General features: G+C 39.2%; 1 protein-coding gene across 1 annotated transcript; it reads right to left on the reverse strand.

Moving 5' to 3' along the window:
* Positions 1-541: 541 nt before the first annotated feature.
* Positions 542-14486, reverse strand: fbxo11b (F-box protein 11b). The gene is made up of 22 exons (XM_017703233.2): positions 14136-14486; positions 11231-11358; positions 11032-11113; positions 9716-9860; positions 9205-9334; positions 8895-8978; positions 8655-8787; positions 8456-8562; positions 8235-8346; positions 7966-8072; positions 6439-6576; positions 6135-6352; positions 5755-5935; positions 4253-4375; positions 4055-4140; positions 3883-3959; positions 3539-3682; positions 3274-3384; positions 2938-3045; positions 2751-2859; positions 2551-2649; positions 542-2346 (listed from the first exon to the last, which is right to left on the reverse strand). The coding sequence occupies exons 1-22, from the start codon at positions 14218-14220 to the stop codon at positions 2217-2219; spliced, it is 2637 nt and encodes an 878-aa protein (XP_017558722.1). The 5' UTR covers positions 14221-14486; the 3' UTR covers positions 542-2216.
* Between the last annotated feature and the right edge of the window lie 56 nt (positions 14487-14542).

The raw sequence follows: 14542 nt of genomic DNA on the forward strand, positions 1-14542 counted from the left end.
CAGTAAAATTCTCCAATAGTGCAAAACACTGATGATTTAAGGACTTTGCTCTGACAATATTTGCTCGGCAGACACAGACACTCTGCCTATCGCCTTATGTCAGGAAAGCCACACCTGCAAATACGATGGGACTGTATTTTACACTAGCAATCAAGCCATGTTTGACGAGCTCTTGAAGTCTGCCCAAAAGAAGGCTATTTTCTAAAGGTGTATTATGTTGCCAGGAATATAGGGTTAAGGAAAACTTTAAAAGGCAGTTTTGAAGTCACACCAAAAGTTTATGAAACTAAAACTTCATAACAAGCAACAGACCCTGGTGTTGCATTCCCAACAGTCAGAAATCAACAATTTTACACTAATTTGTGAATTGAAAGTTTACTGCTGTTAAAATTGGCCCAAATAATGAAAACTAGTGTCAAAATAAGTGGGGACAATTTTTTTGAGCAACTATTTTAGATAAGATAAACTTGGCACATCAACTGACACAAACCAAGTAAATTAACCGCAATGAAATATCCCACAAAAATAAAGCACAGTCAACCTTGATCTAATAAAGTTTATTTTCTTAAAAATGACCAGTTTCCTTTTTTCTTTTTTTTCTAGGAAATTAAACCCTTTTTAAATTCATACTAGCATCTACATAATGGTTATTGAATACTTCACAATATATTAAGTCTAGATGTTATGGTACATGCATACAATTCAGGCGGCATGAGAGGCCACAGTCACCACATTACACATAGATGGGGATGAAGTTGAGGGGCAAAAGACAACGAGGCTGTAGAGATATGTGTCTCAGCTAAGAGGCCAGGGCCTTTAACATAGCAAACTCCAGCAATGCTTTTCAATTCTACATAACACTCAAAACAGGCACATGATGGGCCACAGACCCAAAAGAAAACATGTCTTAATTAAAAGAGGGGGACATCAACGTCATGTTGATGAAACAGTTCTACGAAACTCAAGTGAAGAGTGAAGCACTTCACAAAGATAATATTCTACAGTTCACAAACACTTCCTTTGCCCTTGGGACATTTAATTCTGTTTAGAAATTCAGTTTTCCAAAAATTACATTTTTTTTGAAACAAACAAAAAAGTGTAGTAAAAAAAAAACACCTTAAATTCAGCAGTGAAGCAGAGTTGTGGGACTAATCACAATCGGAGGGAGACACCCTCTCCAGCAAAAACGAAAAACCCCACACACATTACCAACTGATTCACACTATGCATATCAAAAACCATAGCTGGAGGACATTTTAGTGTTAAGTTTTCCAAATCTTTTTCTTCGTTAAACCTCTTTCACAGAAAGAATTTATATGCTGAGACACTGTATGATTACAAGCCTATCGTGTGCTAACGAAAATATTAATAACAATAATAATTATAATATATAATAAAATAAAAGACATTCAAATACAGTAAGATTTTTTTGCTTGAAAATACAAAACTACATGAGAAAGCATTAAAATCATATTTGTTGATCAGAATAACATTAACATATTAAAAAAAGCAAGTGCTAACCACATTTTTTTAGTTTTCTTTTTTCTTTTTTTATACCATACATATAATCAGCACATCTGTTACCTAGAAACAGTTGCCAAGGAAGCCATGTCATCATGGCTCTCCCTCTATCCAAGATGCCTCTCTGTGGGAGGGGCAATGGCTCCAAGTGTTTCTGGCCACTTTTAGGTCTGTACAAAACTGCAGTAGATCTTCTCTATTTCAACCTGCACGCATCACAGAGACTGCACAGGGTTATAGGTTTGGAAAGACCAAGGAAGTTTCCATCGCTCTTCTTCCAAAACATGACGCTGCTGTAGTCTCGTCTTTTAATCTCCAGAATCCTGAGTCAACATATTGCTTCTCTGTGCAACTCTTAACTCTTCCAAAGTTCTACACAACCATTAACTCTTTGCAGGTCAAGAGCCATTTTGCACAACTGAAAAAGAACAGGGAATCTCTTGCTTCCATTTGCATCAGAACACTTCTCGTTTAGCAACACACAGACATCTCTATCCAGCAAAGAGGCAGCTTTTCATAGGAGTTCCACATATGTCCTCAAATGGTTTTCTTTCCCATATAACAACTTAAGTGTAAGATTTTGTTGTCCTGTCTCTTTACACAGAGTCTTTCCAAGCTCAAAGTGTCAGAAGCTCTTGTTTTGTAGGCAGGTTAAATTAAAGACCAGGGTGCTGAGATGGAGGGCAGATTCGGCCTCAGTTGTGTTGTAACGTGTTAGACTCTATAGGAGGTGCAGAGTCATACAGAGTGTCCGTGTCGTGTGTTGGCTCTCCAGCTAACGTGCAAGGGTTTGATAATGTACCTGCACCACAGTCACAGAAAAACCTAGATGGAGAAGATTATAGATGAGATTAGACCAGCTGTGCATGGATTAATCAACTTGTCCTGGATTAAATCTAGCAATACATTTAATTCTGTAATTTAACTGAAAATGTGGCCTAAGAAATATTTTAAAATGAGAAGCCCTAATGGTTGCCTTCATTTACAACAATAAAACTGAATAACACTGGCTTGTAAATCATCACTAACCTATCATGCCGTATAAACTCGACATCGTGCCCTTGGTGGCACTTCTTGATACAGTTCACACAGATTGCATTTCTGTCTGTTGTATTACAGGTGTGGCACCTAAAGCAAAGGAAAGAGCAAGAAGGGCAACCATGTTAATATATGATAAATGAAATTCCAGACTTCTTCAGCTTCCATTAGCTACGGATCAGTTACTGTACCTGTAAAAATCGTGCATGGGATAGCTGGTGTAACTGGAAATCTTGTACAGGCACTGACCTCTGCTCACAGCCTTCTCTATGGCATCCTGATTGTTCAAGATTTTGTTATCTGAAGGAATGAAAACCAACATTTAGATTACACCCATGATCAGAAGGTACACAGCGGTACTGAAGATTAAGAACTCACCTTTCATTGTGACATTGACACCAGAAGCTAGAAACAACCCCCCAAATCTGTTGTTGAATATCTGATTGCCTTCTAAGGTTGCTGTAGCATGATTTGTGATCTCAATGCCTAGGATGAAACGTGAAACATTGTTTAGTTATCGTAAATGAATTACAGTGTAGTACAAAACAACTTAAAAAAAAAAAAAAAAAAAAACCCACACAAGATCACCAGCTTAAAAAAAAAAAAAAAAAAAAAAAAGTATTAAAAGAAAGGAGAAACATGCATTTATTGATTTATCTTTGCACTCCTACTACAAAGCAATACATTTTGAAAAGCATCAGCACCCCAACTGACCTGCAGCAAAGCCGTCAAATATCCGGTTCTTCCGCAACACTGGGTGACTGTTTGTACTTATGAGAACGCCCGCCTGGGCATTCCTGAAGATGTCATTCTCCTCCAAAAGACCTATATAATAAAACAATTAACTCTCCTTTCTAAGGCAATGCAATGCACTCTGCAACTGACTATAACCAAACAAATTCATATACATATCTATCCACAGTTATTTTGATCTAATACATGGCTGTGTTCATGATTTAAATGATCAATTCCTCCTTACCTCTCCCACCATTGAATATGCAGATACCCCCATCCCGACCATCGTGGATTTTATTCCTGCGCAGTGTGGGGTTGCTGTCTGTCTTAATCCACACCCCTGCCATTGCATTGTCAAATATCTCATTGTCCTCTATGAAGCCCAGCCCTGTGGACAGATCACCACAATGTTAAAAACAGGCATTGTATTTGTTTGATGTACACAGGCTCTTACCCTCTTAACAGCAAATATAAATACAGCTGCTATAGATGCAGTGCTATTGGCCTAATACAGCAAAAATTATTGAAACACAGGCACAGTCGTGAGTCAGAAGAGTGATGAGCATTATCAAAATGGCATAAACTTACCAGAGTTGTAAACAAGAATGCCTCCATTTTGCCCTCCCCAGATTTTGTTTCGTCTAATTTTAGGGTTGCTCCCAGTTCTGTGTCAAGATGACTAAAATAAGTCTACACAATCCACCACACACAAAAAAAAAAAACTAGAAGCATATGTTTATCATACTGATATGCACACTACCTGATCTGGACCCCAGAGTACATGTGGTTGTAGATGTCATTATCTTCCAGCACTCCGTGGCCATTATCATAGAAGTACACGCCAACCTATTAAGAGAAATCACAAACATTGTTATTTTGATTTTGTTATTCAGACTTTGATTGCAAGAGCCTCAATCACTGTATGATACGACCCAGAAATCAAGCTAAGGATGTGTACCTGTTTGCCACTATGTATTCTGTTCCTTCTGAGCACAGGTGTGCTCCCTGTGGTCACCCACACTCCTGCCAGAGTGTTGCTGTATACTTCATTCTCCTCAATGACACCTTGGCCCTTCTCATGCTGTAAAACAGGCAGGCATCATTAAGCAAGACACTGAACTTGTTTCACACAACTCAAACAAAATGAATTTACAAGGAACTGACGACGACGACGACGACAACGACAACAACAAGAAGTAGGAATTTGCATAGTCCAAGCATCATAATGTCAATGAGGCCTTATGTGTAAGCCCCTGTATTCTTACAAAAGCCCATTCCATAAGATTAAAATCCCTAACTGATATGTCCACTAAAATTATACCTGTTGATTATCTCTAATGGGGAATTGAACCCCATTAGTGTTGCAAAAGCACATGCTTTCATGGTAAGCCACTAGCAGCCTATTTGTATTTGCAAAATTGTCTGGCTCAGTGCAAAACATTCAGAAATGCTCACATGTTCACATCATCTCAAACATTTAGTGTAAGGTGATCAGAATGGCTGTTTTTTCTTGTCATGACACTTCGATAAAATCAACCTTGATTAATAATATTGTAAGCTTTAAGTCATATCGACCTGTCAGGGAGCATGCGTGAGAGGAAATACAGTGAGCACATGCTCGAGCGAGAGAGAGCCTGAAAAGCTCTGTAAAAACTAAAAAGGCAAATCTGCTCCACTTAAACAATAATATTGACTCGATATAAACTAGCTGTTTTAATATTTCAAGCTCACTGTGTCTGTAAGAGCAATGTAAGGAAATGAGCATATAATTTTAAGTATGACGTTACTGAATAAGTATGGATTTTTACATTTCTATTCTATTTTTTTCTTCTTCCATTTTTTTGGTTTCCATTAGTGGTTTATTTTATTTGCTTTTTATGGTTCACTTCATAACATACACACAACAATGTTGAATCGCATGTTTTACTGATGTGTAAATATTTAGATTAAAAAAAAAAAAAAAAAAAAGCAATTACTCATTTTACAAGTTAAACATTCTGTATTCTACAGTGACTGGGATGTCAAGCTACCCTGAAGATTGAGACTATCCTGAAACACCTTTGATATCTTAAAAAAAAAAAAAAAAAAAAAAACCTAGTACAAACTAGTACAAAAACATAGATGCTGTATTTTGCTTGTATGACAGAAAATATGGGGGCAGAGCTAAAGAGATAAGTGAGGCAACAAGGTAATAAGAGAATTTTGACTTTTCAGGAAATACAGGGCAAAACATTTTGCTCTAGAGCACCACCATCTGGTAGACTGGGGTCATTTCACTTGCCCAAGTAATATGTTAATACACCTACCCTGCACGTTTGGGGTTTTCATGACTTACAGTATCTTCCAACAATTAGTGAAGAAGACGAGGAAGAAGAATCCCAGCAATAGGGCACCAGGCACGTAGTGCTTCAACCCCTAATAATACTTCTACAAATATTAACAACACTTGTGTATACTCACCACATAGATGCCTCCATGCTGTCCATCATGGATCTTGTTGTGTCTGACTATAGGGCAGCTGTTAGTTCTGATCTGAATGCCAGCCAGGGCATTTCCATAAATATCATTTCCCTCTATGAGACCCCTGCCATCACCAAATATGTAAACTCCTCCTTGGTTTCCATTGAAGATGGCATTACCCCTACAGTAAAGCAAACAAAATAAATAAACCGACAACCTGGAAAAACCTGTAAGCAGCAAAAATATAGTCTGTGTGTCTATTTTATAAAACAAATAACTAAATGGTCATGTCAATTTGTAAACATTTCCAGAATATTCATGGTCAAGTTTCACATGTCCACTAATCATTGAAAAGGTAACCATTGGAAAGGATCACTGACCTAATCGTGGGGTCACTGTTGGAGGTGATCCACACACCAGCAAAGTTATTGGCAAAGATCTTATTTTCTATGAACTGGCCTCTGCCTTTCTCATGGACGTAAATGCCTCCTGTTTGGCCGTGGTGAATTTCACAGCGTACCACTGTGGGGTTAGCATATGCCTTCACTTCAAAACCTGCAATTCTGTTCCTGTGGATGTTGCAGCTCTCAAAGTAGCCCTGAAGGGGGAGACAAACAATCAGGAACAAACCTACAGGCTTTAGATTTATTCATTAGACAAGTCTAAATGAAGCAGAAAACTTACCATGCCATGGTCAAATGTAAACACTCCTACATCTCTGCCATGATGGATATGGTTCCTCCTGATGATTGGGTTGCCATGGTTTTTCACCCAGATCCCCGCTAGCGCATTGTTTGAGATTTCATTATCTTCATAAATGCCCTAAAATACACAAATTTGTTTGGTTGTACAGCAATCTGAAAGTACACAAAACATTGGCCCACTGTTGAGACCACATCCTATAGTCTTGTAAATGAATCCTCCTTATTGTACAAGTTCTATTTGCAAATATTTTACATTTAGCGCACCTGTATAATTTACCTAATGTATGAATTGATAAATGTGCAGTTTTCGTTGATTTTAGCACTGCACTATGAACAACAATACAGATTGATCCTAGACATTAGTTTATTACTGTGTAACTAAACTGTAGTTACACAGATGTACATGGCTAGATGAATGCAAATCCCAGAGCATTTGGTTGTAAAGAAGTGGGACTGCATTTCATGAAGTGATGGAGCACCATCCATTGAGATGAGCTGGAGTGGTGTGTGATCCAGAATTAATCATCCAAAACCCTTGTAGTAATGCTTCAACACCTGTTGCAGCAGATCCCAACCAGGTCCTCAGGGTCCCCAGAGTCTCCATATTTTTCTTTACCCTTTGTCCCTCTATGGTGAAAGCAGAGTTGAGGCAAAAACGTGGACTGTCTGTGGGGCCCTGTGGACCTGACAGCGAACCACTGATCTAGTGCAAAGCCTTCCAAGAACAGCAGAGGCTGTTACAGCAGCAATGTGGGGACAAACACTTTGTATTGACCCTTGATTTCAGACGAAACACTGGATGAGGAAGTGTCTATAAACCTTTTGACAAATAACCTACATGAGGTATAAACATATACTTAGGCTTCCAAGACCACAAGAGGGCTCCAAAGATCCTTTCATACATGACAAGACAGCATTTTCACTCCTTTCTTACCAAAACACTGTTTACATACTCAATGATGATAAAGAGCTGCCGGCAAGAAAAAGATTTTTGCTTTAAAACAAACTGCTCCCACAGACTATTATCTTATAACCCCTAATGGCTGTTTTGCTATAGGCCTAAATCTGTAATTTCTAATTTCACAAATGCCAAAACAGCTGGATATGAAGCAGCAATATTTTTTTGCTAAGCCAATATTTTCATCCTCTGGTGCTGTACCACTTACAAAACAAATTACTGATTCTATATATATATATATATATATATATATATATATATATATATATATATATATATATATATATATATATATATATATATATATATATATATATATATATAAGCACAAGTCTTTCCCAGTCTGTCTTATGTTTGAAAAACATTTCTAAGGGACATTCACACCAGAAAATTCATGTTTTGGGCTTAAATTATCCAGCTAACCCAGAAATAATGCTTTGTAAAATATGTCCCTGGTAACAGGATGTACATTACATTATTAATAGCCCCACAGAGGACAAAACAACAAATAGCTCTGTGCGTCACTACACATGATTTTCTGGTTCCTACCTGTGCATGATCAGTGATGTAGAGCCCCACGTTTTCACAGTCACTGATGTTACAGTGCTTGATGGTAGGACATGCACCCTGGCCACTTACACACACTGCTGAGCCCACTGTAGGGATTCACAGAGAATCTCAATCAAATACAATGCACAGGAAAATAAAGTTTGAGTAATTTTTGAGTGCACAATATCTTTAGGATGCCTCCACTCAGAACTGTAGAAAGACATATAGGGCAGATATGACCCAAACAAAACACAAAGCTGTAGCAGTACCTGTACAGGTGCTACGGATAATGCAGTGGTCAATGTTGGGGCTACAGTTCACTGTGATCTCCAAGCAGTGGTGCGCATTGTGATGCTGGGCTGATTTATCATCAGGATTGAACTGTGGGTAAAAAGAAAACAGAGTTTACCCTGTTAACAACTAGATAAAACAGATCAAACTGTAGTAGGGGGCTGAAGGTTACAGCCTACAAAGATTTAATAAAACTTACCCTAATGGTCATATAACCCACATATGCATCTTCTGAACCCTCCATAAACACAAACGTTGAATCTCTAGTGTTCTCAATAACGACTTTGTCAGCCACCTTTCCTGGGGCTGTAAAAAACAAAAAAATAAGAAATGTTGTTACATGGCACATATCTGTCAAATGACTTCTGTTATTTTAATAACATGTCAACCCAATTTACCTGCACCAATCATTGTGATGGGAGATTCAATGTAGATCCACTCATCTGTGTAAATGCCAGAATGAACAAATATGAGCCCATCAAAGTGGGCCTCCTGAACTCCTCCCAAAGCATCCTCAATGGTGTCATAGTACTGCAAATAAGAAATAACATCACTTATTAAAATGGGTATAGGTTTTGTTTAACCAGCGAATACAGTCCGACAATTACATAAGGCAATGTAGGAACAAAAGCTCATACCAGCATATTCTCTCTGCCTTTGTATCTGGCTGGATTACTGTAGAAATGTTCTGCAAAACCAGGCTTTACATGTGCTCCTTTATACTGCAAAAAGACAAAGGACTGAGTTATGAACCAACTACATGTGTTCAAAAGAATGAAACCAACATGTCCACTGTTTATTCATGACTCTTCGAAGGGCGGATACTATGAACACTGCTTTTTACCCCCTTTCCAACAAATTACAAACACATGAACTAGTGCTATCACCATGAAAGAATGGAACTACGATTTAAGAGGCCCTACTGATCCCTCACAGAGACAGTCATACCAGTTGCTGAAAGCTTTCCTTCCATGGGTTGGGCTGCTCATATTCTTCAGGGTTTATTTGGTAGAATTTTCCTGGCTCTGGGTGCATCATGGGCCGTGTGTATTCAAACACCTCCATGTACAATCTCTTCCTACGGTATCCATGAAGAAACAACAATCAAACAAAAGTAACATCTTGACATTTAGCCTACTCGAATAAAGTAGACCATTCTACTGGAAAATCTCTTAATCAATTAAAAAGCAATGATGAGGAAAAAGCACTTGAAGCATACAGCATTGATATTGTACACCATCATCTCAATGCAATTTACATACAGCAATAAGGCTCTTAATAGGCACTTCACAAAACATTAGCTGAAAAACACAGTGACCTTGCTACTACTTCTACTGCATCCAAATCAGTCAAATTAAAAAACAAAATGAGAAGTAATTAGAGCTAATTCTAGACAAACAAAACTGCACTTCAAAAACATCCCAACAAAACCCAAATGGGTTTAAGACGTATTGCTCACCAGAGAATGGGGTCATTAGCTAGTTCACTGAATCGCTTGCAGACACAGGCAGCCTGGCAGAGGTCCTGTTCCAGCAGGTATGAGAAAATTTTCAAGACCACCTCATCTGGAAGCTTCTCTTGCAGATACTGTTCTGCAGGGGCAGCTGGGTGAAAACAGATGACAGAAATTTAAAGGGAGATACTCATCTTAAAATGCACTCAATGCAAAGCCAAAAAATATGATGGGTTGAATTTAAGTTTTCAGTTGGATTTAAAGAGTGCATGAAATACATGTGTATGCATATGTATTACTTTCTCCACATTTCTTAGAAAACACATGAAAACCAATAAAAACAAACAGGTGAGTCCAAAAACTGAGTCCAATTTAAAGACAGGGAAGCAAATGTTTTAAAAATGAGAAATGGTTCTCTCACTAAAGCAGAGGTGTTCATGAGCCCAAAACCATACAAAAAGAGTAACTTCTGTCAGTAAATGCTGGGCTAAAATCAAAAGCTGTCCGGTGAGCACCTGCCTTACTTGTACCTATATAGAACACGTACTGAAACATACTTATGATTGATTTATCTGAATGCAAGAAGAGCAGACTATGACTTATCCATGTTGAACTCTTTCTTGGCATTAGTGATCTCAATGTGGTATAAGCTACAATCTTGAAACTGAGCATCTGTGGGAAAAATTTACTGCTTTGTGCTGCTGAACATCTACCAATGACCCAGCACCGTGACTGACTGAAATAACCTTTACAAAAGAATTTTTTACATAATTTGGCAGTAACAATACCAAGACCACTTGTTTCTCTTTCTCTAGGCTAGAATTTAATTGCTTAAAATTTCCCTTACCTTGAAGGTTCTCATTTACAGAAGCCTTTCTGCCCTTCTTAAATTGTGTATAGCTCTGCTTTAAGTGCTTGGGAGATAAAAAGACTAAACACAAACTGTACCATGTATAATGACAGTGTACATGCTGTGAAAGAGCATTTTCTTTTTGGTCAGTGTTATGTACCTATTGGTAATAGGTATTTAATTCCTGGTACTTTGGTTTTGGTTACACTTGGTTACAACCATATCAAACAAACAGATGATGTTAAAGCCAGCAAATATGGGATTTTTTTTTCAAATATAGATTCAACTCAAACTCTGAATGTAGAGGAACATCCATCCTACTAGCTCCCCATAGTCAACAAAGATTAATGAAAACTAAAGTGCGTGTTTAGCATTTCTTTGCTGTAAGTGTTCACGTCCTCTCAACCCCCCAGGAAAGAACACATACGTTCAGCATAACTGCTAGCACATCTGAACAAGTTTCCTCACTCACCTGGAAGGTCTTGGGACTTTCCGGACACTCTAGCGCGTTTTGCTCTGTGGCCAAAATTTTCTGTAGCTGATGTGGAGGCTCCCTGCAAACATGAACAACACTGTTAGACATTATGTAAACAACGTCCGAAAGAACCTTTACAAAAACATTTTTTTTGGTTCTGTGATTGGATAAAGAGTTTTAAAAATGAAAATCTTACCTCCATACTGCTTTTTGTGGGACACGCAGTTCTCTTAGGCAACAAGGACTTTCTACGAAGTTGGTATGGACTGTTTTGAGCTCCTGGACCAGATTCTTCTGCAACCATATCTGCAGGGATGTCCTCATCTGCACACAGTGGAAACAGAGAGAGAACAAAAACTATCAGCATTTATCAACATACAGTAGCAGCTATGAAGTCTGATTTTGCTGTATACGTCTGGTATTTTCCCCTTTCCCAGCGTATTGCAGAAAACAGTACCTAGATGAAGTGAGAGAGAGAGTCTGGCAGACAGAGAGGGAGGGCTTATCGAAATCAGAATTTTATTTATTTATTTAATTTTACAATTCTGTTCTCCTGTAAAAATGATGCAGCATACCATAAGTCATAACTGGACAGGGATGTGAAAATAGACACATGCTCATAGGAAAACCATCTGAAAGCAAACGAAAACTAGGCCTAAACGACTGTACTAATGCAAAGAAGAAACGATAACGTCATTTTAATAGTGATAGTGGAAGCCACATTCTGCAAACTGTTACCTAAAATTTAAAAGTAATGTCAACAAATCTACTTATTATTTTCTCCTACTAGACTGTGATGATTCTGTTAAAAACAGCAAAGAATTGCAAACTGCAGAAAATACTGAGGTAATAACACTTCAAAGAAGGTCATGTAATATTCTGGAAAAGGCATTATCCATCATCTTCTATGCGTCAATCCTGGGAAAAAAAAGCTGTATGTGGAAAAGCTGCATTCTGCACTAACTGCAGAAGCCCTACCTGTTTCAACACCTCCATCTGTCCATACCCTACCTACCTGTCATTATCTAAGAGGCCTACAGTCTGTCTTCTCTACAACACAACCTGTACCTGGAGACATCAAAAAGTCAAAGATGAATAAAATCAATAGATAATAGCATTTATCTATAGCTCAGCATCAACTGAAGCTACTCTCTTGTGTAACCTACAGTTTTTCTGGTCTCACCGACAGCTGACAATATCAATGGCCCTAAGGGCACAGCAAGTAGGTTGAAGATCCATATAATGTTCCAGCAGCTGCCACATTTATATAGGTCTTGCAATACCAGCAGGTCAGTTTGAAGTTTCTATGATAAAGTAATCTTTCATGAGCAATCTGTTGTCAGACAGCAGCACAATGTCAGTCTCCTGACCACTGTCAGGCTGTAGGGCTCAAATCAAGTCTTGCTCTGCTACACGATCTGGTCTGAGTGGATAGACCTGCTACTGGAATGTGATCATTTATCTAATTGGGAATATTTACTTACTTAGGCAGTTGAATATAATTAGATGTGACTGCCCCTACCCCCAAAAACTACAAGTGTGCAGTTCTGCACTTTCTTACAAGAGTGTGACAAAAATAGTTATACTGATAAGGACACTCCTTGTGCACTAGCAAAGTCACAATCATATCAGCCAATACTACGATACACCCCTGACATACATCACACCCATATACATTTACAAACATGGTACAATAACATCAGCTGCATGATTTAACACTGCCCAAAGCTAGATCACACCTGGTCTACTTAATTGACAGGGTGAGATAAAGGGTATTACATATCGGATGTTCTTAACTCCTGAATGAGCCTTCCTGTACTTAAAACTCTTCCCCTCCCTTTTTCTACTAAGCCAAACAGCCCGTGATGAAGATTTCTGGAATAGCATGGAAAAAACAAACAAAAAATAACAGTTGGACTACATAATTTAATGCTTACGGACTACGCATTACTGCTGTTACCACTGTCAGACAAATGGGCGACCAAGTCAATCACATCACTTTCAGACAATTAAGGGTCAAAATGTCTGATATCCATGAGCACAAAGACCTAACCAGCAAAGTACAAATACACGCTCCAAAACCAACTAACGATCTGAGCAAGAAAATACGTTCAATATAGACTGCAAGTTGGCTAAAAGGTAAAGACAACGGCTTCTACTTACTTATCACAGACATAATGTAAGGTTGATCTGTGGCTGCAGGGAGCCCGAGGTAGGCCTTGTCGACTGAGACGTCCAGCTAATTTAACGTTACCCGACGCGTAGTGTTGACACTTACCATCGACACGTTAACAGCAAATAACACGGAAGGGCCTGAGAATGAACCCAAATATAATTCAAGTTAAATCCGAAAAATGATGGTTTTCTCCACACTCGTTTCGGCATGAACTCAACTGCGTAGCTTAACTAGCTGGCAACCAGCTAGCTGGTAAGTCGGCTAGCTACTGTTAGCAAATCCTGCCCCCGAGTAAACACACAGTCAGTAGCAAAAGTTAACCTAAAAACTACTGACACTCATTAATTCAACTAAGTGCACCTAGGGACACTATAAAACGCGCCGTGATAACAAACCTAGGTTAACTGTTTTGTTTATTTGCCAAAACTGCCCTGGTGCTAGCTAGCAAAGCAGCTAGCGTTAGCCAAGCTAATTTCAATTCTACTAACTACACCCCCCAAAATGGCAGCCCACTGGCTAGCTAACCAGCTGCGCAACGCACGATTAATGCCCATATACGCGCTTTAATTATCTTCGTTCACCAACAGAAACAGCCCTCCAAGAAACACTTGAGCTTGAAGTATTTCAATGTGTGATGTATTTACCCGAGTATGTATTAACAGCACGGTTTGTCTGGCGCGGAGTGTTAGCGTTGATTACAGAGTTAGCCGAGAGGCTACTCCATATTTGTGGCCAATGAAGCCAAACAAAGCGCGGCCTGGCCCTGCATGCCCACCGTCTCCGAGCCTCGACGTTTCCTGTGGAAGCAGCTCAGTCCTTGCGGCTCTGGAACAGATGGCCCCTCACACGGCACGCCAAACGACACGAATTAAACAGACATAAAACCACCAGATTCGCGTTCCGTATTATTCGCGCCCCAGCTCACCTCTTTCACCGTTGTTCCTTTCCGGCTGCACCGGGCGCGGCCTCACTCTCCTTGGTCTTCTGCTGGTCGCTCTGACGGAGTTCATTTGGCGAGTAGAATTTTTTTCCTCCAGAAAATTACAACGCTTGCCTCCAACGTCGTCTTTCGTGCGTTAACATAAGGTCCCTAGTTTTCAAATAAATCTACTCGCCGCTGTAAACACTTAAAATAACGCCAACTCTGTGTGAGCTGGGCTTTTTTTGGGGTATTCGCGGACAGCTCCCCCCTGTGCTCTTCGGTGCAAGCTCCGTCTCTCTCTTGCAGGAGGAGCCATTAACGCACACGGGGACACGAACGAAAGGAAAGGGGGGGAAATCACAAGGGATCCCTGTTCACCAATGGCATGGAAACCTATAAGCAGTGGGCCC

This window comes from Pygocentrus nattereri, chromosome 13 (genome assembly GCF_015220715.1).
Source record: "Pygocentrus nattereri isolate fPygNat1 chromosome 13, fPygNat1.pri, whole genome shotgun sequence".
Classification (NCBI taxonomy): Eukaryota; Metazoa; Chordata; class Actinopteri; order Characiformes; family Serrasalmidae; genus Pygocentrus; species Pygocentrus nattereri.